The sequence below is a fragment of the Meleagris gallopavo genome, chromosome 5 (assembly GCF_905368555.1).
Source record: "Meleagris gallopavo chromosome 5, MGAL_WU_HG_1.1, whole genome shotgun sequence".
In the NCBI taxonomy this organism is placed as follows: Eukaryota; Metazoa; Chordata; class Aves; order Galliformes; family Phasianidae; genus Meleagris; species Meleagris gallopavo.
The window spans coordinates 22766916-22787024 of NC_139408.1; the positions used below are offsets into that span (position 1 = coordinate 22766916).

General features: G+C 46.8%; 1 protein-coding gene across 2 annotated transcripts; it reads left to right on the forward strand.

Annotated features, from left to right (window-relative positions):
• Positions 1 to 10241: 10241 nt before the first annotated feature.
• On the forward strand, positions 10242 to 19889 carry ARFGAP2 (ARF GTPase activating protein 2). 2 transcript variants are annotated; one of them, XM_085224689.1, is made up of 17 exons: positions 10242 to 10393; positions 10557 to 10675; positions 11492 to 11564; positions 12100 to 12231; positions 12321 to 12401; positions 13022 to 13124; positions 13801 to 13857; positions 14399 to 14443; positions 15532 to 15584; positions 15941 to 16077; positions 16603 to 16734; positions 17208 to 17336; positions 17417 to 17545; positions 17905 to 18031; positions 18137 to 18227; positions 18341 to 18459; positions 18897 to 19889. In XM_085224689.1, the coding sequence occupies exons 1-17, from the start codon at positions 10319 to 10321 to the stop codon at positions 18915 to 18917; spliced, it is 1623 nt and encodes a 540-aa protein (XP_085080815.1). In that variant the 5' UTR covers positions 10242 to 10318; the 3' UTR covers positions 18918 to 19889. The 2 variants fall into 2 exon arrangements, with proteins under 2 accessions (XP_085080815.1, XP_085080816.1); XM_085224690.1 differs by lacking the exon at positions 14399 to 14443 and having other exon boundaries at positions 10243 to 10393.
• Positions 19890 to 20109: the final 220 nt, after the last annotated feature.

Sequence of the window (20109 nt, forward strand, 5' to 3'; positions counted from 1 at the left end):
TACTAAGATCTTGGTGTCTGCTAGAGAGTGGAAATTAGTCTTTCACAGCGTACTGGATGCATTGAAATAGTGTGCTGTGGACAAAGATCTGAGATGGATGCTGTCTAGGTCCCTTGTGAGACTGCAGAAATGCAGTGGCTGTGAGGACAGATTTTGTTCAAGGCATCTCTAGCACTGTACCTTCACCGTTGTATGGAAAGAAGGATGAAAACCAAAAAGATGTGGCTAAATAGGCAATTGGCTCTGAATTAGTAATACCACTTCTCAAGAAGAGAGAAAAGTAGTTAGAGAACCAAGCAACAGACATTAAACAAGCTTGGATTTAGCTGTGACTACCTATTATTCTAGGCCCAATTTTAGGAGAAATCACTAAGTTTATACAACCTAATCAAATATGTCAGTGCATAAGCATTTGCATTTAAAGATCTCATTTCCTCTTTTAGTACCGTGTACCATGTAAAGTAGCAGCTGTGTTGCATGGTAACTATGTGTTCCACTGCTGACCCCCAGCTGAGTAATTTGCTGTTTTGGTCTAATGCATATGAATGCGAAGACAGCATGTCTGCCAGGCCTGTGAGATAAGAAACAAAAACAGTCAAGGATGGAATGACCTGACTGGCGCTATGATAAACAGAGAAATTGATGTTGTTAGCCTGGATGTTTCCAAATGCTAATACTTGCCTTTCAAGTAAGGTCAAAATAAAAATGTAGAAGGGAGTTACAGAGGAAAAGGTGGAAGCATGACTTCTTCAATTCTTCTAAGTCTGACTGGGTTATAATTAGGGATGGCAGTAGGTGGCTCCAGAACTGGTGGTGAGAACAGAAATGGCCAGCAGACAGGACCCCTGGTTAAATATAAACCACCTGAAATTCCACAGGACAAAGTCTGAACAGATTTGTTCGTCCTAGGAAGACCCAACCACTTGATCATAATGGCCTGCTTGAAGGCTGCCAGAAATAGTGACACACCATAGATTATATGAATGTGTCTCCTAAAGAATGTTTGCACATCAAATTGCTGCCAAGAGCTGAAGTAAGGGACAGGAAAAAACATATCAGGAATAAAAAACTGCTGTGTCTTACTGTAGCTCATAAATTTTGGTATAGCTCTTAGTCCTGGGTACCCAAACCCAAATGGATTAGTAAAAGAGACCCTGTGTAAAGAAATTCCCCAAGAGAAGATAACAAAACAACAAGAACAAAAAACCCTTAATGGTCTTGTATGAAAGTAATAGGTTCTGCCTGGAAACTTAGTTTTCCACAGGAGCAAATGCAGGGGGTTTTTAAGTGTAAAGGCTCTAGTTGAAACTCGTTATCCATGCTTTTGAGTGGTTTTGCATGAACAGAGAGATGCACGTGTGAACTAATTGTGTCTGAATTCCATAAGGCTAGCAAAGCCTATTCTTCCCCTATACTATTTGTGAAAACATACAGATGTGTCTCTTTGCCTAATAGTGACACAGTGACAACATTAGTCACCTTTTTTTTTTTTAAATGAAGCCCTTCCTTGTGAAAAGCTTGCACAGCTGTGCTTGGCAGATAATTAATTTAGTTCTGACATCTTCCTTGGCAAGAACTTTTAATTAAAGTATGGTGCAAAGCTTGGATTTTCTGTTGATGAGGAGTTTTTCTAGAAATAAGTTGTTGAAGATTTTCTATGGCAGATCACACCCATTTCCCCAAAGCAGAAGCTGAGGTTGCTCAACCCACTAATAACATTTCTGTCCTGTAGGCAGAATCTGTCTCAGAGCCTGTAGTGTGCACGGGCCAGCTGTGCTGTGTGATGGCAGCTGAGCTGTGGTTAGCCTCTAATCTTTGGTGACAGTCCCAAAGCCCTGTGTGGAGGTTGGGGCCATTTGTGTTTCAGTTTACTTTCCATCCCATTTCCCCATTTCATGTCTTTGGCTGGTTTGCCACACCGAGGAAGGTACAAGTAGGAGTCAGTTTCTGCACAGCAATCCCTGAGCTGTTAAAAGTCATTCTGAATTCCCTTTGCTCCTGCTCTGTTTACAGGTCTAGCCTAAGGCTGCAGTTGTTGGTTGCTCAGCTCTATTTCAGGCACATTCTACCTGACTGAAGTGCGGGCAAACTGCACAACTTTGGGTTGCTTCAGTTGCATTTTCAGATCTGCTTGTGTTTTATTCATGGGCAAGAGGCTGCAGAATCCCCCTCTGCTTGTGAGGAAAGCAGTGCTGGAGTTAAAATGGCCCTGAACGCTGCTTCTTGAAGAAGTAATTGCTTCTACGTTAACTGCACAAAGACTAGTAGGGATGCTCCGTGTTGCTCGTGGAGCTGAAACTGAGACAATGCCAGTGCCACCACAACTCCAGCTTCACCTATGGAAAAAATGGTTGGAAAGTACCCATCGGGTGCTGGCAGGAGCCACTGTGCAAGAACAGGAAGGGTAGATGATACCAGGCAAAGCGTCTTCAGAGGGCTCTTGCTCCAAAATAAAAGAGGAAAAAAACTAACCTGTGATCAAGTATTGTACTGCCATCCAGTTTCAGACTACAAGGAGCTGGAAAGCTCAGGGGCTGCAAGGGAGTGAAACTGTTTGTTAACTCACCAAAGAAGAGCAAATGGGATGAATGTGAGAGGATGATTCTAGACAAGATGAAGAAGGAAAAGTAGGGGGTGGAGGCAACGGGGTAGCTGGAAAAGATTGACTGTTTCTCTGTTGGGACATCCTGATTAAACAACAGGACTGCAGTGAACAAATGAACAAGTCTCAGGCCCAGTCACTTTCTTAATTGCTTTTAACACATCCATTTTATTGTCTGGGTCATCCTGTCTGTCTGATAATCTTACTTGCAGAGGTTCATGGTTTGTTGTCAGTCTCCCAGCTTAAAGTAATTACAGCTGCAGCTTGAGACTTCCTTTCTCCTGAAGCACTCTAGTGGTCAGCACCTTTCCCCTGTTAAGTGCAGAGGCCTGTAATCTGTCCTCTTAAAGTCCGAGTGCTTTCACTGGGTCCAGCTATTTATAGATCCTATGATCCCTTCCTCTCTGTACTTCCCTTCTAGCATATCAGCTGGAAATCTTCTTCCAGGACCCGTATTCTTCTCCTTTGACTTCACAAACTCTTTCCTTCCTGAGTCTATTGTTCCTGCTTTCAGCAGGAGGCTGACACCAAAACAATCCCCATCCCCAGCTGTGAGCATACTAGCCCTTTCTCTCAAATTCTCCTCAGGAATTCCCCGCAGGTGCCACAGTGTTCCTAAGCAGTGCCACATCCACCATCCTTTGTATGTTTGTCTCACTTGGTGGCCCTGCAACCTTTCTACACATTGTGGCCACCCACAGAGCTGAACCACTGCTACCTACTCCCCATCCAAATCACAGCTCACAGGGGTGCTTATGTACACTGATTATTGTTTGTTTTCAAAAGAGCATCCAAGTAAAACAACAGCTTTCTCATTTTCCTTGCTCACATTATATTTTCCTTAGTGCTGCCTGCCTTGGGTCACACTCTTCCCTTTCAGGCATGCTCCCTACCTGTCTTGTAAGTGCTGCAGACAACTAGTCCTTGTACTAAAGGGATTCAGTTTAGAAAACTCTGGTGAGTGAGGTAATTTGCAGGGAACTGAGATTACACGTTTGCTGGAAAAGGTCACATCTGATAGGACAGCCCTGTTGGCTCTGTCCTCCAACAAGTTAGTCTTGTGCTGTCTGGGCTACCTTCAAGGAAGCAGTGGACAATTTGAGAAACTCCAAAACAGGTATGTTGCTCTGTTGTGAAAAAGGAGGTGCTTCCCTCACTTTAGTACCACCATCTTCCCCCTTCTCCACCTCTCCTTTTTCCCCCTGCACATAAGTCACTTGAGTTTTTTGACTTATCTAATTCTAACATTAAAGTTCTTCAGTAAAGAATCTCAAAACCAGAGAGAGCACTAATTCTATTAAGTACCACGTGGCCTGTTCCAGGATTGTGAGCTGACATTTAAGCTAGTCCTGACAACCCAAGACCAACATAAACTACAGTTCTCAAAGGCAGTACCTTTTTTGTTCAAGGAACTGGATTTCTTGTAACTTTAGGGTCTGTGAAGCCAACTCCTTTGGCTGCTTGGTCTCTTGAATTACAGCTACTGCAGATGTTGAACGCAGGCAAGCAGCTCAAGGATGCAAGCAATTGCCTCACAGACAGGCAAAGCCAAGTTGGCCTTGAAATGTTATGTCTCTGCTGTGCTCTTGCTGAACAGCTGGGAAGCACTGCTCCCTAGACCTGACCTCCCTCTGCTTGAGAACAACTTGGGGAACCCTCTCCTCCCACGGAACACCAAGGAGATAGACACAGTTCCTAGTAGATAAACTTGCTGCTCACCTGAAACATTCCAGAGCCTGAAGCATGCTGTGCACAAACGTGAGAAGTAGCGAGGATCACAGAAGTACATGAACTCCAACGTGAGTGGTTGGATGCAGTAACATGGGCTCCATCGAGATGACATCAACTGTCACCCATGGTGGCAGTGCCTTTGTTAGGGCAGTGGCATCTGACATCGTGGGCATGCTGACACCTGGGTGTTGCTGTTGTATTGCTTGAGGATAAAGCCGCACAGCAGCTCAGCCCCACCACTGCTGTGGAAGGTAGCAAGGAAGATGTAGCTAAGAAGCACTGTCTAGCATCTATGAAGTCCTGCTGCCACATGCAGGAAGACTACTCCAATCACTGATACGTTGTCTGCACTGTATACCCCAGCTCCAAAGCCAGACTTTGCACACCACAGGTTGTAATGGATCTGCTTCTCCAGTGGCACTGTTCCAAAGAGCATCAAACAGTACTGGAACTCTGTCCCCAGCATGCAGACTGCCTGCCAAGGACTGAAGGCTCAGAGCTGGTATTGGAGCTGAACAGACACCTGCAACAGAGAACACAGGAAGCTGAAGGAGGAAGAGCTCATGAAACCATGACCTATGAAGAACAATAAGGAAGCAGCTACAACCCTACAGACCACCTGCTCCTATGTAATCTGAGGGGAAACAGACTTGGAAAATACTCTCCTTTCCTTGGCAGGCTGCCTTGTTTTCCCATCAGAGAAGGTGATAGATTCCCATCCCTCTTGGGTTCAGAGAGTATGTTCCTCTCTTCATCTGAGAGGTTTTTGGTCTTTGCTCTGTGCAAAGCCTTGTAATTAGGTTCCCTAAGGAAATTCTATTCCCCATCATTCTAGCTGTGCCTCTTTCCTTCATGTTCAAGAGAATGTCTACCAAGGGAATGTCACTCAGATGCAACCTGCTGCAGGCTCTCTCTGGTTCTCATCCTTTCTGATCCAAGCTCCTCACTGAACCTGATCGTATTTATAAGATGAAATGCTACGTGATACAAGGCACACTCCAGTCCCTCTACTGTTCTGTCATTCTCCACTACTCGTTTTTAGTTTCCCCATTTCCTGCAACTCAGTAATAGCACTGGATACAGCAAATCTTGTTCTATTTATTAACCACCTCAAAAGGCTGAACACGTGTCTTATATCTGTCTTATAACTATGACTAATGGCTAAGAGGTTTAATGACTGCCTTCTGGGAGACAGATGTTACAACTGCACCCTGCCTTGCTCAGGGGTCTAGCTGAGGGTCTTCTTGCAGCTTCCTCCCCTTTCCAGGTCTATGGAAGACCCAACACATTTTCCCAGTAAGCCAGCAAATATTTTTTGTAATACATTCCCCTCTTGCATCCCATACCCTCCCTGGCCTCTGCACTCAGGTAGTTTTCCAGAAGTGCTCTCTCATGTCTAAGAGCCTGTAGCCATGGAACAGCAGAGCCAAGTGCTATAGATCTGTCATGCTTTAGGCAGACAGAGATTATATGACTGCAATGAGGCAGAAGGTCTGCACCTCTGCTAGGAGACTGTGTTGCTACCACTTCCTTTTTTCACATGTCTTGTTATTAGGACAGGAATGATGTCTGCCAGTGAATCAGCATTGCTGGTACCAACTGCTGCTGTATTTTGGGGGAACCTAAGGGTGTGAATTGCTTCCCGGATAGCTCCTGTATAGGAGAAAACCATCTGGGTCACTCTGAGAACAGTTAAGCTGGTGATTAATAAATATGCAAAGATACATGGCACAGTGCAACCTTGGGTGAGTGGGTAAAGAAGCAAGCCCTTTGGCTGCCAAAACAGACAGCCAAGGCAGGGGCATCTGAATCAGCCTTCCTCACTCTCTCCCCTGAGCCACTATCCTGCCTTTACCCTGCTGTCCCAGCCCAGCTGGATTGGTTGCACTCAGGGGGCTATAGCAACTCCAAGCTCTGGAAGCTGCTGCAGCAGCAGAGCTGCAGTTCATCCACTAGACAGAGGAGCATGGGGGAACATGGGGGACTGCTGCAGAAAGCAGTGCTTTTGTTCTGCCTTCCAGGCTTCCACGAGCACTGCCAAAGGCTTACCCTACCTCTAGCCAGCCTTGGGGCTTTACTCCCTCTCTGACTTTGTTCATGACAAGACAGTTCAGAGCCTGCTAACTGCCCAGTCCACCCACCTTGCTCCCACATGGTGTGGTGAGTATGACTTTAAGCCACAGGACATGCTGTGACTGTCACCTGCTGAGCAACCTGCTCCAAGCAAGGACAACTGTTACAGCACATCTCCAAACTGACCACACAGCAAGGTACATAACATTCCCATTCCTCCTCCCCTTAAGACATCTGCCAGCTCTCCTCTGCTTTGGGGCATACCAGAGCCTCCCAGATCCCCAGCACATCATGCCAGTCAGAGATTTATTTTCAAACTGTGTGTTTGAAAATATTCAACAACAATACTGGAAATAGGGTTACAAAAACAAAGCATAAAAACATAACATGTACATGCATACATACAGTTACTTAACAACTACGCTAGCACCAAGATTCATGCTGTAGTTACACACTCCGTCAAGCCTCAGCCATTTTGCCATGCAGCCCAGCAACATCAGCTGATAGAGACAGTGCTCTCCACCCTTCCAAACCTTCCTGGCTCTTCCCTTACTTTAGCAATTTCGGGGGAAAGAGCAATCAGCTCAGCAAAGCAAGGACAGCTGGTGTTAGGGCAGGGCTAGGGTTGTGACTCAGACCACGGTTACCCACTTGTCAGAATAGTGCAAGGGACAGCACGTGCAGCAGGACCCCTTCTGGCTGCAGCACACCTCCAAACCAGACCAAGCCATTACTCTGCTTCTCAGTACCTCTTGAGTTACTCATCTATTGTGCTCCTTAATTTGTATGCTTCTTCTACCCTTGCTGGCTTCTCTCCAAACCACAACATTTGTTTGATTTGCAGTAAAACCGCTTAAGCTGTAAACCTTAACAGAATATTCACTCTACATGTAGCATAATAGCTCCTTATCTTAAATCTCGCTACAAGCATTGTATGGAGTCAGCATGTAATGTGACTGCCTGCCTTTGTACAATACTTTTTCCTACAGAGACAGCTACTAATTACATTGTGTGGCACACTGGCAGACCGGTCCCAGTATCTGTAAACTGGCTGTTTAAAAACAAACCAAATATATAACTATATTTGGCAACCCTGTTTTAAGTGTTGTTCATCTCTCCACACATCACTAGGTTCCTGATACCCCACCACTCACACTGTGACCCATGGGACACTGTCTCTCCCAGTTCTTTTTCAGGTAGTTTCAACCTTTCAGCAAAAGCTTGAGAAGCCAATGGGTCCAAGTAGGAGGGTAGGAGGCATGCCCTCCCTTCTTCTCCACAGTTATTCTGGTTCACAAGTTGGAGGGCAGTAGAAGACAGCTAGGTCCCTTCTCCCCACTGTCACCCTGCTTCCAGATGGGTCCCTAGAGGGGCACCTTCTACTCTCCTTGGCTTAGACCTGCAAGTGCATGGCAGGTTTTACACCCACTGTGGCACTTCACCCCTGAGCTTCTCCAGCTCTCGTCTGACACATCCCCTGCTTCTCATGCAGGACCCTTGGGTTTTCTCTCTGCCACTTTGCCTTCCACAGTAATAGCAGACAACAAGACTTCTGCGCTGAAAAAATGTCCCCAGTGGTATGGCACACTCCAAGAATGTGCCTGGTTACCTTCCTTTGCTCTACTGCATGATGCTGGAGACTGTCACTAACTGACACTGGTAACAGCACCATCCCTCATTAGGAGGCTACAAATGGCTCAGAATCTGCTGTCACAGCAATGAGGAGAAAAGAGTCATATTTTACATGTGATGTAGATGGACACAAAAGCTGAGGGCTAAAGAACAGGATGCCAGCTAGCTGTTCAGAAATTCAACAGCAAAGCACATGAGATGCAAGAGAAACAGATGCAGGAAATAGCAATAACTGTGCAATGACAGCACATGCTCACAAGGAAGAGTCAGCAGCAGGAGGTCTTTCCTGTACTGAAAGTGGCAACAAAAAGAAGCTGACTATTTCTCAGAGCAGGAGCATACTCTTCCTGCTGCTTTTATGTAAAACTGATGGACAGGATCAGCAGCCTTGCCAGGACTTGGAGCAATCAGTGTGGGCTGGAAGGCTTGCAAGGGGCCTGGCTGAGACAAAGCAGCTTAAATAACCCTGCTGTAGGCAAGCCTTTCTGGGACACAGCACAGTGAGCACGAACCATGTACTCCTTCACAGAACAGCAGAGCCTGCACTCTCCCCACATGCCTCCTAGCACAGACAAGCAGAAACAATGTGTGATACTGAGCTACAGGCCTCAGAGATTGCCTTGGCTCCTCCTGTGTACAGGCCATTCCTCTTTCATAAGCCCCAAACAGTGGTAACAGCACTGCCAACAGACTCTGTCCCTCCTAGTTCCTGCACAGCACATCCCTCAGGCAGCCAAACACAGACATCACCAGAATAAAGCCTACACAGGAGGGGAGCAGCATCACACTGCAGCACAGTAGATGGGGACAAGGTGGAGTAAGCAACTCAGCCCTGGCAATGCCTGCTCTGCTTGCCATGCTCAGGTATTGTGGGGATGAGTAATGGCTGATGAAGGCACAGCCCTATTGGAGCTGCCCTCAGCTCTCTTCCTCCCAGGGCGCAGCCAGCTCTTGCAACACTCAACGCTGGCTTTCCTGGTATGACTGCGAGGACAGCTGCACCATGAATGGGATCAGGGAACTCAGATGGTTTAAAAATAACTGTGACAAAAAGCTATCAGTTACTTTTACCTGAATTGATTCCCCAGTACTGCTTGTGTAACCCCAGAAATGGGCATACAGAAGCAACCAAGGTAGCAGGGTAAGAGAAACACACTGCAGGGGCTGCCCAAGGTGGGGCTGCAGCCAAGGACGTGCCCTGCCAGCTGGATTCAGCTTTGCTACCAGCCTCAGTACCTTGTCCTAGGGCAGCTCGAGTCAGATGAGTGTGCAGAAGCCTCCTGTCATACTGCAGAGTAGCCTGTCTCTGTATCAGGTCCCAGCTGACTGTGCAGCTTGGCCCCTGAAGAGTCCCAGAACACAAGACTCAACACTCCTGCTAAGCCTTGTTCTGCAGGAGCTTTTGCTGAATGTCTCAGTTGTCCCTGGTTGTATCTTTATATCCCCAAACGTGACAGACCTTGCTAAGATCACGCATCCTAGGCTCCCAGAGCAATTAATTCTACCATCTACCTTGCATATCAGTGGAAAAATTAAAAATAAGTGACATGGAAACCTTTAAATGTAAACTGAAAGTTGCCTTGTCCAGATACTTCCACATTTACTGCTAGCAGCAGACTGATGTGGCCAAACGATCTCCTTCTGGAAGGAAGGAAGGGAGGCACGTTCTGCTCCAGCTCAGCAGTGCCATGATAGCGGGTAGCTCCTGCTGTCCTTGATCCACAGTCACTTGTCCCTTGTCACGGTGCGAAAGGGGCTCTATGCCACCGACACACAGTTCAAAGCACAGCTACCTCTTCTCTTACTGTCTTGCACTGCAACGCAAAGACGCGCCGGTCTGTGACTCAGCACGGTAAGGTCCCGACGCCGTGCCTGGCCTCAAGCGAGCCCTTCCCTACCTGGATCACCGCCCCGCGCTGCTCTGAGGGGCAGGCCGTGCCTCCAGCTCACTACATCACTCCCCGGCTGTGGCCTCACCGCGGGGACACCCGCACAACCCTCGAGCTCCCTCAGGCAGCAGCCGTTCCGGGAGCTCAGCGGGGGTCGGAGAGCCGCGTGCCGCGCCTCGAGGCACCACACGGCGCCTCCGGGACTTCGCAGGCACCGCGGCGCAGAGCCGGGACCTCGGGACCAGCCCTCCCCCGCGCGAGCCGCGAGCGCGCCCCCTGCCGGCGGTCCCACTGCCGGTTTGGGCTTGGGCGGTTCCCGTAGTCCCGCTCGCTCCTGCGCTCGTTGGGCCCTGCCGGGACCCGTCGACGCAGTGGCGTGTGGGAAGGAGAGATGATGGCGGCGGAGCCGAGCAAGACGGAGATCCAGACTCTTTTCAAGCGGCTCCGGGCGGCGCCGGCCAACAAGGTAGCGGGCGGGGCCGGGAGGGCGCTCCGGTTCCCGGCGGGGCCGGTTCTCTGCGGGCCGGAGTCTGAGCGGCGGGGTTGGGGCCCGGCTGAGCGGCCGCGGGGCGAGGCGAGGGCTCTGCCTCAACCTCAGCCCTAACCCGGCCGTCCCTCTGCTCCTCCAGTCGTGCTTCGACTGCGGCGCCAAGAACCCGAGCTGGGCCAGCATCACCTACGGTGTCTTCCTGTGCATCGACTGCTCCGGCGTCCACCGCTCCCTGGGCGTGCACCTCAGCTTCATCAGGTGTGTGGGAGCAGGCCGGCGCGCCGCGCTTCGCTGCGGGGTTCGGGGGTTCCGTCGGGGCAAAGCTTCGTCGGCAAGCGGTGGCTTCGGGTTGTGTGTCTGCATACGGGGAGCCGCGGGTCAGGGCAGGACGGCGTTGTGCTGTGTCCCCTAGGTTGTGTAACAGCGTCTGGACTTGGAAGAAGTTGGTAGGAGACCATGGTATGTGAATGTCGTTAGTAAAACAGTCTGAGAGTGTTTTGTAACGCTGAGCAAAGCAAAAAGCGGAATGTTGTTAGCAGGAATGTTATCCAGCCTTTTCTGCGTTAGCCCAGAGGGGAAGGTGGTTTTGCTCTTACTTTCTGTATCTCTAAAAACTTCTGAGTAACAGAATAGTGATCGTTGCTCATACAAAGATAAGTCGAGTAACCCTAAGAGATGCGCCATGCCCTTGCTCCATTTGACCGTTTTGGGCTGCTTTGTCATGTGCTCTGGCTTGATCGGAGGGGTGGGCCGAGCACGAGTCTTTTGCTGTGGTGAGATCAGATGTGGAACGGAAGCTTTCCTGATTCAGGCCCCACCTCTCAGCAAACCATACCAGTGAGGCGCCCTCTCAATTTGGATGCCGTATTATTTGGTATGAAGCTGAAGCTAACTTTGTTCCTTGCTTTAAAAGTTCAGATTAATTCCTTATAATTCACTGACATGTGCTTTCCTCCTTTGCCTCCTGTGCTCTGGTAGAACGGAAGTGGGATCTCTGACTGTTCTAGCTTGGAGTGTGCTTTTGTATTTGGCACGCTTGCCTATCATTAATAGCAGTAATTTGTTTTCATGCAGGTCCACAGAGCTCGACTCTAACTGGAACTGGTTCCAGCTGAGATGTATGCAAGTGGGCAGCAATGCCAATGCGGTGAGGAACTTCCATAGGCGTTTTGCTTGTTTTCTCTATTGCTAATCCACATCCTCAGTTTCTTGTCCCTTTCTTTTGTGTGGCTTTCTGGGTACCAACCTCACTCTCTCTCTTCTTTTTCTTGTTTTCTTGAAATGTATAATGAGGGCAGGTGCACTTGGAAGTCAGCCCGTGGCCTATACATGTATTGTTTTCTGGCATGCAGATCAGTCATTTCCTGACATCTTTTCTTAAATGAAAGGCATAGCCCTCTTAAACAAAAGGAGTTAGTAACATTGATCAGTTGGGAAGCTCTTGTTCAGCATGGTGACAAAAGCGTTTCTCTGGGAATGAAAGGGATTGTTCACATCCTCTGGGGTTTGGATGAGACTTCTTGGGGAAAGCTGAGCTGATCAGTGTAAGCTTCATGCCAGGTGCTCAGTATTATATCTCCTGTCTTTGGGAAGCTTCTTGTTTCTGTAGTGTTTGTGTCACGTCTAACTGCTACTTGAGTATGATCTAGCAACAAGGAGACTGAATGTTCTTCTCATTTCAGACTGCTTTCTTCCGCCAGCATGGCTGCACTACAACAGATGCCAATGCTAAGTATAACAGTCGAGCTGCCCAGATGTACAGGGAGAAGATCCGGCAGCTGGCAAGTGCTGCCATGGCCAAGTATGGCACTGATGTAAGTCTAAGCAGATCTCTACAGTTAGACATGCAGCACTTCATACTGAGTCTTGTAGGATAGCTTCTTTTTAACTCTCTTTTCTTCAGTTGCTCATAGATGGACTCAGTGGAGCCCCTGGGCATTCCCCTGATAAGAGTGATGCTGATTTCTTCATGGAGCACACACAGGTGGGAAGAATTGCTTAAACCAGACAGCTTTAACAGCTCTCAGGTAGCCAGCTGTTCGTCCAGGAGCCACTGCCACTGGAGTGGCAGTAGGAGCAGTTCTGCTTAGTTGAGAAGGATTCTAAACTGTGTATGCATTCAGTAGTAACACAGAACATCTAAGATTCAGTCATCAGTCTGCAATATAGTCCACAGATATAAATATTTCTATATGGGTTTTCAGTACCCATGCCTTTTCTCTTTGAGAACATCTTTATCTTCAAGGAATCTCCCTGGTTAACGCAGAGTCCCTTTGGACAGTTAAAGCAAGGGTTGGCTATTACTTTGAACACCTGGTTTAGTCAGCTTTCCAGTGGAAGTGGATTTGGCCAACTGCTTGTACAATACTCTGTTATTCCTTGTGGTTTTCCATTTTGCTTTTTTATTTATTTTTTATTTTTTATTTTTTAATCCCAGTAAAGGAATGTAGGGGTTGTATTTATCTTCAGTGGGGGCACAGTCTGTTGTTTGGAACATGTTTTCTTGACTTTAAGCTGAGTAAAGGCATCTGAACTAGAAGTAAGTTCAGGCTTGTTATATGTATTCATTCTCTGCAAATCATTAGGGTGATTATCTCCTTACAGTCTTCCAGAACCTGGGATGTAGCAGATGCCAGCCAGAATCCTGCACAGTCTTCCTTGGACATGGAAAAAGCACCAAAGTCATCAGAAAGCAGTGAAGCAGCACGTGAGTTCTCTGCTGAGTAATGTATCTCAAGAACCTGAATTAATTTCCAGGAGAGTACAGTTTTGTACCACAGTTGGAAAAGCTTGTTTCAGGTTTGAAGAAATGGAAGCTCTGTGCGCTGTCTGAAAATGGCATGTGAACATAAAGCAGAAAACTGTTTCTAAGATAAGTTGCAAAGAAAACAAGAATCTGGAAGCACGACATTAATTTGAAACAGCTTTGTGTATTCACTTTCAGAGCGTTTTCTTTCTTTTAACATGTTGAGACCACCACAGAGTAGGTAACTTGCTCTGTGGAGATCTAAGGTAATTGTGCTTGGAAAATTCCAGCTTTCAAGCTGGAACTTAGCTTGGTTTGATTGCTGTGGAGCACAGAAGTTAGAAGAGAGATAGTGAAACTACCACATTGTGAGAATAAAGGAGTTAAGAGTATCTCACACAGAGGGTGGTGACACAGTGGAACAGGTTGTCCACAGAGGTTGTGGATCCCCCCCCCATCCCTGGATGCATTCAAGGCCAGGCTGGATGTGGCTCTGGACAGCCTGATCTAGTGGGTGGCGACCCTGCACAGCAGGGAGGTTGAAACTAGATGATCGTTGTGGTCATTTTCAACCCAGGCTGTTCTGTAATATGATTCTATGGTCTCTGAATGTACTCTCCTGTTCTTGTGCCTGCAGATCCAAGCCAAGGCCCATCTATTGACTTGTTGAGCACATCTCCTAAAGCTCCTATAGGTAAGTAAGATTCTTTAGGGTCTTTTAGATGAGTCTTGCTGTTACACCTGCTGCTCAGTAGTAAGCTTAGTGGAGTTGGAAACAATGAACCTATTTTCAGAATGTTGAAAGGAGCTTATCTTCCTGTGGAAGCAATACTGAGGATTTCTCCACAACAATCCACAGCTTATTGGAGGTTATCTCACTCCTTTGGATGATTGAGTTCAAGGATATCTCATCTTTAAAGTTCGTTTTCATCTTGGGGCTTTGGACAAAACTTGCTATTTGTGTATCTGGAATTTGGCTGATCAAGGCCACATGGCTGTTTTGTGTTTTGTTTTGCTTTTTCCTCCAGAAACTTGGAAGCAAGGAAAATCTTTAGCTGGCTGAGTAACAGGAGTTTATATCTGATTGTCCCAACCATTGCTCTCCTGTCTGCACAAAGCATCTTGCAGAGCTTTTCTTATCAAGAGTATGCTTATAGCCCACAGTGGGCTTCATCCTGGGTGGAAAAACTATGTCCTTACGTGTCTATTCATTCCCCATGTTTGTTTCTTCTCAGACATGTCCATGTACCTGTCACCACAGGAGCCTGCTCCTGCCAGAGGTAACTGGCTAACAGGTGGCCTGCGCTGGCTGCTTGTCACAATTCTGCCTGCCCATTTTGTGATTCTGCCTTCAAGTTTAACTTTAGCTTCTTTTGCTTAGAGGGAGAGAATGAGCCAAAGCTTACGTGTATCGTATTGGGATTTAAGCTAAATATTGTTTCTCTGGCAAAGGATCTTACTGCTATTAAAAAAAAAAAAAACATTTCCTGACAGTAATAAAATCAAAGAAGTTATAAATGGTGAGCTGAAAATAGTATCAGGTAGGAGATTTGGGACATTCATCTCACTATTTTAAAAAATTATGGTAAAATTAGAAAAGGTCATTCTCAACAGCCTTCCCAGGATCTCAAGTGTGGATTGACAAAAGTCATGTGGATATAGAAAGTAGGGAGACACTTTTGGAGTAAAGGCCCAACAAGGGCAATCAGATTATGGAACTATGCAGTGTTAAAAGCTGGAAAAGTGTCATAGGAAATCCCTCTTTATGCTTGCTTTGTTCTTACACTTTTTCCACAGACATCTGCTGCTTGGCTGGACCTTGGCTGTTTTTACAGGCGTGGTGTGCCTTATCCCCTCATATTGACAGCTTTCTGATAGAAAGTGTTAAGAAACCTATTGCTTCTATAGCACAGTACATTTTAGGTCCATTTTGTTGGTGGTCTGTACATGTAAATGTAGCTTTAGGGTTCTTGCTTCTTTGTTCCTAAGGCACTGGCGAGACGCTGAGCTTCAAATGGCTTTGAAGCTGTGTTCTCTTGGATTTATGTATAAAGTAAATCTAGTGCCTCTCTAGCAACCCTGATCTGTACCGGATAAGGTCATCAACCACGTAATACTTGAAGGCTCTTTTTGAAGGCCTTACAAGTTTCTACAGGCGTGGATATGCTTCTCCAGGTTCACTGGCCTGCAAATGTGGAGCTTTTCAGTGCATTTTTCTTGGCTGAGTGAAGTCTTATGTGAAGCTGCATGGTGTGCCCTGGATTCTATAGCAGCTGGACTGTGGTGGATGTTTGTGAGGGTTCCTGATTTATTTTGGCTTCTTAAAATAATTCACTTCTGCTTATTAGCCGCTTTGCTTCTCTTGCAGAACTTAAATCCTCCCTCATTGGAAAGAAGAAGCCAGGAGCTGCCAAGAAAGGGGTATGTTGGAGCTCCTATTTTCTGGAGAGGCAGCAGAGCACATCTCGTATTACTGCTGTCCTTTCCCTGGTCCCTTCCTTTCTGCCCTTAACCATGCTGCCTACTGAGAGATACATTTGGGGAAGGCAGAGCTTTATCTCATTGTCTCTTTTGAAAGATAGCTTTTATGTTAATAGAAAAACAGGATCCAATCTCTTAGCAGTCGCTGATCTCTTAGCACTTGCTGCTGGAGGGTTAACTCTCGTGTGTTTTTTTCCATGTTTTGCTGTAGGCAGTACTGTGCCTGTACAGGGACTACACAGGGAGACTGACTTTTATGTGGGTTTTTTGTTGTTTATTTGTTTGTTTGTTTTAAGTTGGGTGCCAAAAAAGGTCTTGGAGCCCAGAAAGTGAGTAGCCAGAGCTTCAATGAGATCGAGCGGCAAGCTCAGGTGGCAGAGCAGCTGAGGGAGCAGCAGGCAGTGGAGTCCAGGAAACAAGCCGAGGAGTCCATGTAAGTGCCCTGTTTGTTCTGAATACCTTCCATATGTAAATCAGAAGTAATGTGGCTGATGCTACTCAGTCCAGGCCCACCTAATATGAAAACATCCTGCATAGTAGGATGAGCACTAACCATAAGCCAAATTGGTCCTTATAACAAGGCGAAAGTTACACCTCTGCGAAAACTTTTACCTCTGTAAGAGTTTAAGGAGCAGATGTGGAAGTATTTGATTTTTTTTCTGTCGACCTTGGGACAGGATTGAGGAAGCCAAAGACCAAACTGGATGAGGTGTTCTTGTACCTATGTCTGGGGGTGGGGCAATCCCTACACCATGGAAATCAAGGATGGCTAGAAAAGAGTTGCATCTCAGAGTAAGGGAGAATGAGATGACAAGCTTCTGTGAAAGGACTTTTGTCTGAGCTGTTGTGGCAGCTGGTATTTTGAAGGGTTATCAGGATTATTTTCACCCTTTTACAGTGTAGGCTGGGCTGAGGGAGAAGGTAAAGAGCTGGATCTCACCACTCTTCTTTCCTTTAGAGTCACCTCAATGCGACTGGCTTATCAGGAACTGCAGCTTGATCGAAAGAAGGAAGAGAAGAAGCTTCAAAACCTTGAAGGGAGGAAGCGTGAACAAGCGGAGAGGCTAGGCATGGGCTTGGTGTCAAGAAGGTACAGTTGTGGATGGCATAGGATAGATGGAGGTGCTTTGGAACCACCCTGCTCTGGAATACTTTCCTGAGCAGTAGCTTGCTGCTCCTGTGATACAAAAAGAACTTGTATGCTGGACTGTGTCTAAAAATGCTTTGGGCCCCAGAAGGAATGGAACCTGTTCAAAGGTTCTAGTTCTCATTTGAGCTTTTCTGAAGGTGAATATGGCTGGTGAGTGCCTAGCTCTAGAGCCTTGCTGCTTGACAGATGTCCCTGTGTAGGCAGATGTGTCCTCCTACCACCTTTAAGAAGATGTCTTGGAACTTCTAAGGGAGTCAAGCCAGATATGTGGTGAAGGTTTCCCACAGCTCTCACTTTAGGCTTGTGGCACTTGTTCTGTCTGTAAAGGCGAAGGTTCAGTTTTGAGGGATATAGGTTGTAGCAACTGGAAGCAGTCATACTTTTCAGCCCTAACTGCCTGTTTCTTGTGCTAGTTCTGTTTCACACTCAGTGATGTCTGAGATGCAAGTAATTGAGCAGGAGACGCCACTGGCTGCAAAGTCTTCCCGCTCCCAATTGGACTTATTTGAAGATGGTGGAGGCTTCACATCTGGACCCCCCAAGTAAGGCTGAGATTCAGCATAGTCATTGGCTTATTCCCAGACACAACGTCAGTCCTAAATTACCCATTTTTGGTATCTAGGTACAAATATAGTCCCTTCTCATTTGAAGATGCCTTTGGCTCACGATGGGAAACAGACTCCTCATGGGGTATGGACAAAGACGAGGAACCAGAGGTGACAGTTTCCAGTATTCGGCCAATTTCAGAGAGGTAAAGCAACCACTACTGCTTCTGTTCCTTCCTTGTGTAGGACTAAGGTATAAGGTCTAAGAGCTGTAGGAGAAATGCTACTGTATTTTGACAGAATCTGAGCCTTGTACTGCAGAAGATAACATGCATAAATGACCCTGAGAAAATGAGCCTTCACTGAAAGACTCGTTCATTTCTATGCCTGTTGCATCCCAGTCTTATAGTCATCAAATTTAACTGCCCTGAAGAGGGGAGAGGAGATCCCTGATAGTAGCTAGTGCCTGGGGCTTTGTTGCTTCTCTTTGATCAGATAGGATCCGAGAGAGAAGTCTTCTCTTACTGATTTGGTGAGCTTAAGCTATGTTCTGTTGTTCCTTCAGGCCTACCAGTAGGAGGGATATGGAGAACAGGACATCAGTTGTGGAATCCAATGAAGCTCGGCAGAAGTTTGCAGGAGCTAAAGCCATCTCTTCAGATATGTTCTTTGGGCGGGAAGCAGATGCTGAGGTACATGCACTCTGCAATGCTTACGTTGGTACAGCTCTGGCTTCATCTTCTCCTGTTTGCACAGGTTGTACCTTTCCCTTACTTTTTTTGTCCTTTCTTCTGCAGTATGAAGCCAGGTCCCGACTACAGCAGCTCTCGGGCAGCAGTGCTATCAGCTCTGCAGACCTGTTTGGAGAGGCTGAGAATGCACACTCAGGTTCGTTAATGCTGGGGAGGAGGTGTGGAGGCAGCTTTGGAGGACCTAGACTGGGGAGGGATCAGAGTGCTCTCTGGTGCTGGGGAACTCCGATCTTGTGCTGGTTCTCATAGGTGGTGTATCAATTGGAAACGTTCTGCCTGCTGCTGATATTGCACAGTTTAAGCAAGGAGTGAAGTCAGTTGCTGGCAAGATGGCCGTCCTAGCCAATGGAGTGATGAACTCCCTCCAGGTGAGGTTATGCTACAGTATCTTCACATAGGCTCTCGTCATGCTCAGGTTCTTTAACCATATCTTGACTTCCACTGGGGTTATTGCTGTCTTATCAAATTGCATGGAAACTCCCAGGTACAGATGCACCTTTTGTATCTGAGGACTTAATAACTGAGCAATTCCAGGTGGTCAGTGAACACTACTTGGACAGCCTTACACTCCTGCTAGACAGGTTGTCATGTTATGTCTGTTATGTCAGATAAATCCTGGGTGGAACTTAAAATTTGAGTGCATTTTACCTTCTATTTTGGCGTGTTTTCTGTCTTGATGTAAATTTTCACTGATCTGTTATCTCTTGTTTGCATTCTAGTCCCAAACACCCTAAGACCTTGTTGTTTGCCTCTTAAGAGTTGGTGCAGTGTTGCAGCATGGTGATTTGGTGTGTTTCCTCCCCAGGATCGTTATGGCTCATATTGATGACCCAAGGACTGCAACAGGGAAGCCAGCAAGAGACACTGATGCCACTTTTGCCTGGAGTACACTCTGCAGGATTGTCTTAGTTTGTCTGGGGTGGGTGGGGAAGGGAGAAGGAAAGCAGAAGGGTTCAGCATGTGGCTGTATGCAGGATGCTTTCCAAATATCTCTGAATTCCACACTGCATTAAAATTCAATGTGCCCTCAACCCACTGCTACTTACTAGCCAGTGGTGACTGGGATAACCTCACTGCTGTGAAAGATAAGATGGGAACTCCTGTGGCTGCCCTCATCAGTGCTGCTGTCCTTCTTAGCCCATACCTTAGCTTATCATGTTATAGAGGAAATGGGGATGCTGTATTTCTGAATGTGGTGTTACCTGGTCCTCATGGACATGACTGTGGTTTCTTGTTCTGCTCAGTGCTTCTATTGCCTGTTTCCATGGAGGCTGCTGTTGCAGTTCACATCACTGGTAAGACATTTTCAGCTGCAAGGTTCTAGTGTGCATGGTAGTCCATGGTGTCACGGATTCCTCTGTATTTTCAGGGTCTGCTTTGTATCATGGGATAATTCTTCCTATTGTCTTGTAAACCAGCATGTATTGATGCAGGAGAACAAATCAAAGATTATTTTTTTAGCTTCTAATCACATCATCAACAACAAAGCCCCAGGTACTGAAGTATGGTAAGGATGTTTGCTGGACCGCTGGCTAGTTTGTTGCCCAGCCATACTTTACTTCCAGACTTGGACAGAGAGAAAAGTCCTGACCTCTGACTTTACCGAAGTGTGTTATGGGTGAGGGAGGCTGCATGAGGACTGTTATTTTTGTCCTGCTCAGGTTGACTCTTTGCTCCTGACTGTGTTTTTAACAAGAGCTATTTTCAGGTATCTTTGACTATGCAGTTGAGGATGGAATAGCCCTTTATCCCCTATTAAGTGCTCTACAGTTGAAAAATAACTGTACTAGCAAAACAAGAGGCTGGGTCTTTTTATTCTGTGGGTTCTCATCAACAAACCTCTCCTCCAGGGCTGGGTCCCAACCTTGTGCCATCTTTTCATAGACCTGGGCCAGATTTTTGTGGTGGGAGCCAGAGGGGCCACAGTACCAGCAAGTCCTGCTGCCTCAGCAGCTGCCCTGTCTCTACCTGCATGGTGGGGCCATGTGGCTGCCTGGGGAGTAGGAGAGGCCTGAGCT

Excerpts from the sequence above, each read along its gene's own strand:
- ARFGAP2 (XM_085224689.1), top strand. The coding sequence starts at position 10,319 with ATGATGGCGGCGGAGCCGAGCAAGACGGAGATCCAGACTCTTTTCAAG. Across the intron at positions 12,232-12,320 it reads TGGCCAAGTATGGCACTGAT|TTGCTCATAGATGGACTCAG; the intron begins GTAAGTCTAAGC and ends TCTTTTCTTCAG. Across the intron at positions 18,032-18,136 it reads GGCGGGAAGCAGATGCTGAG|TATGAAGCCAGGTCCCGACT; the intron begins GTACATGCACTC and ends TTTCTTCTGCAG.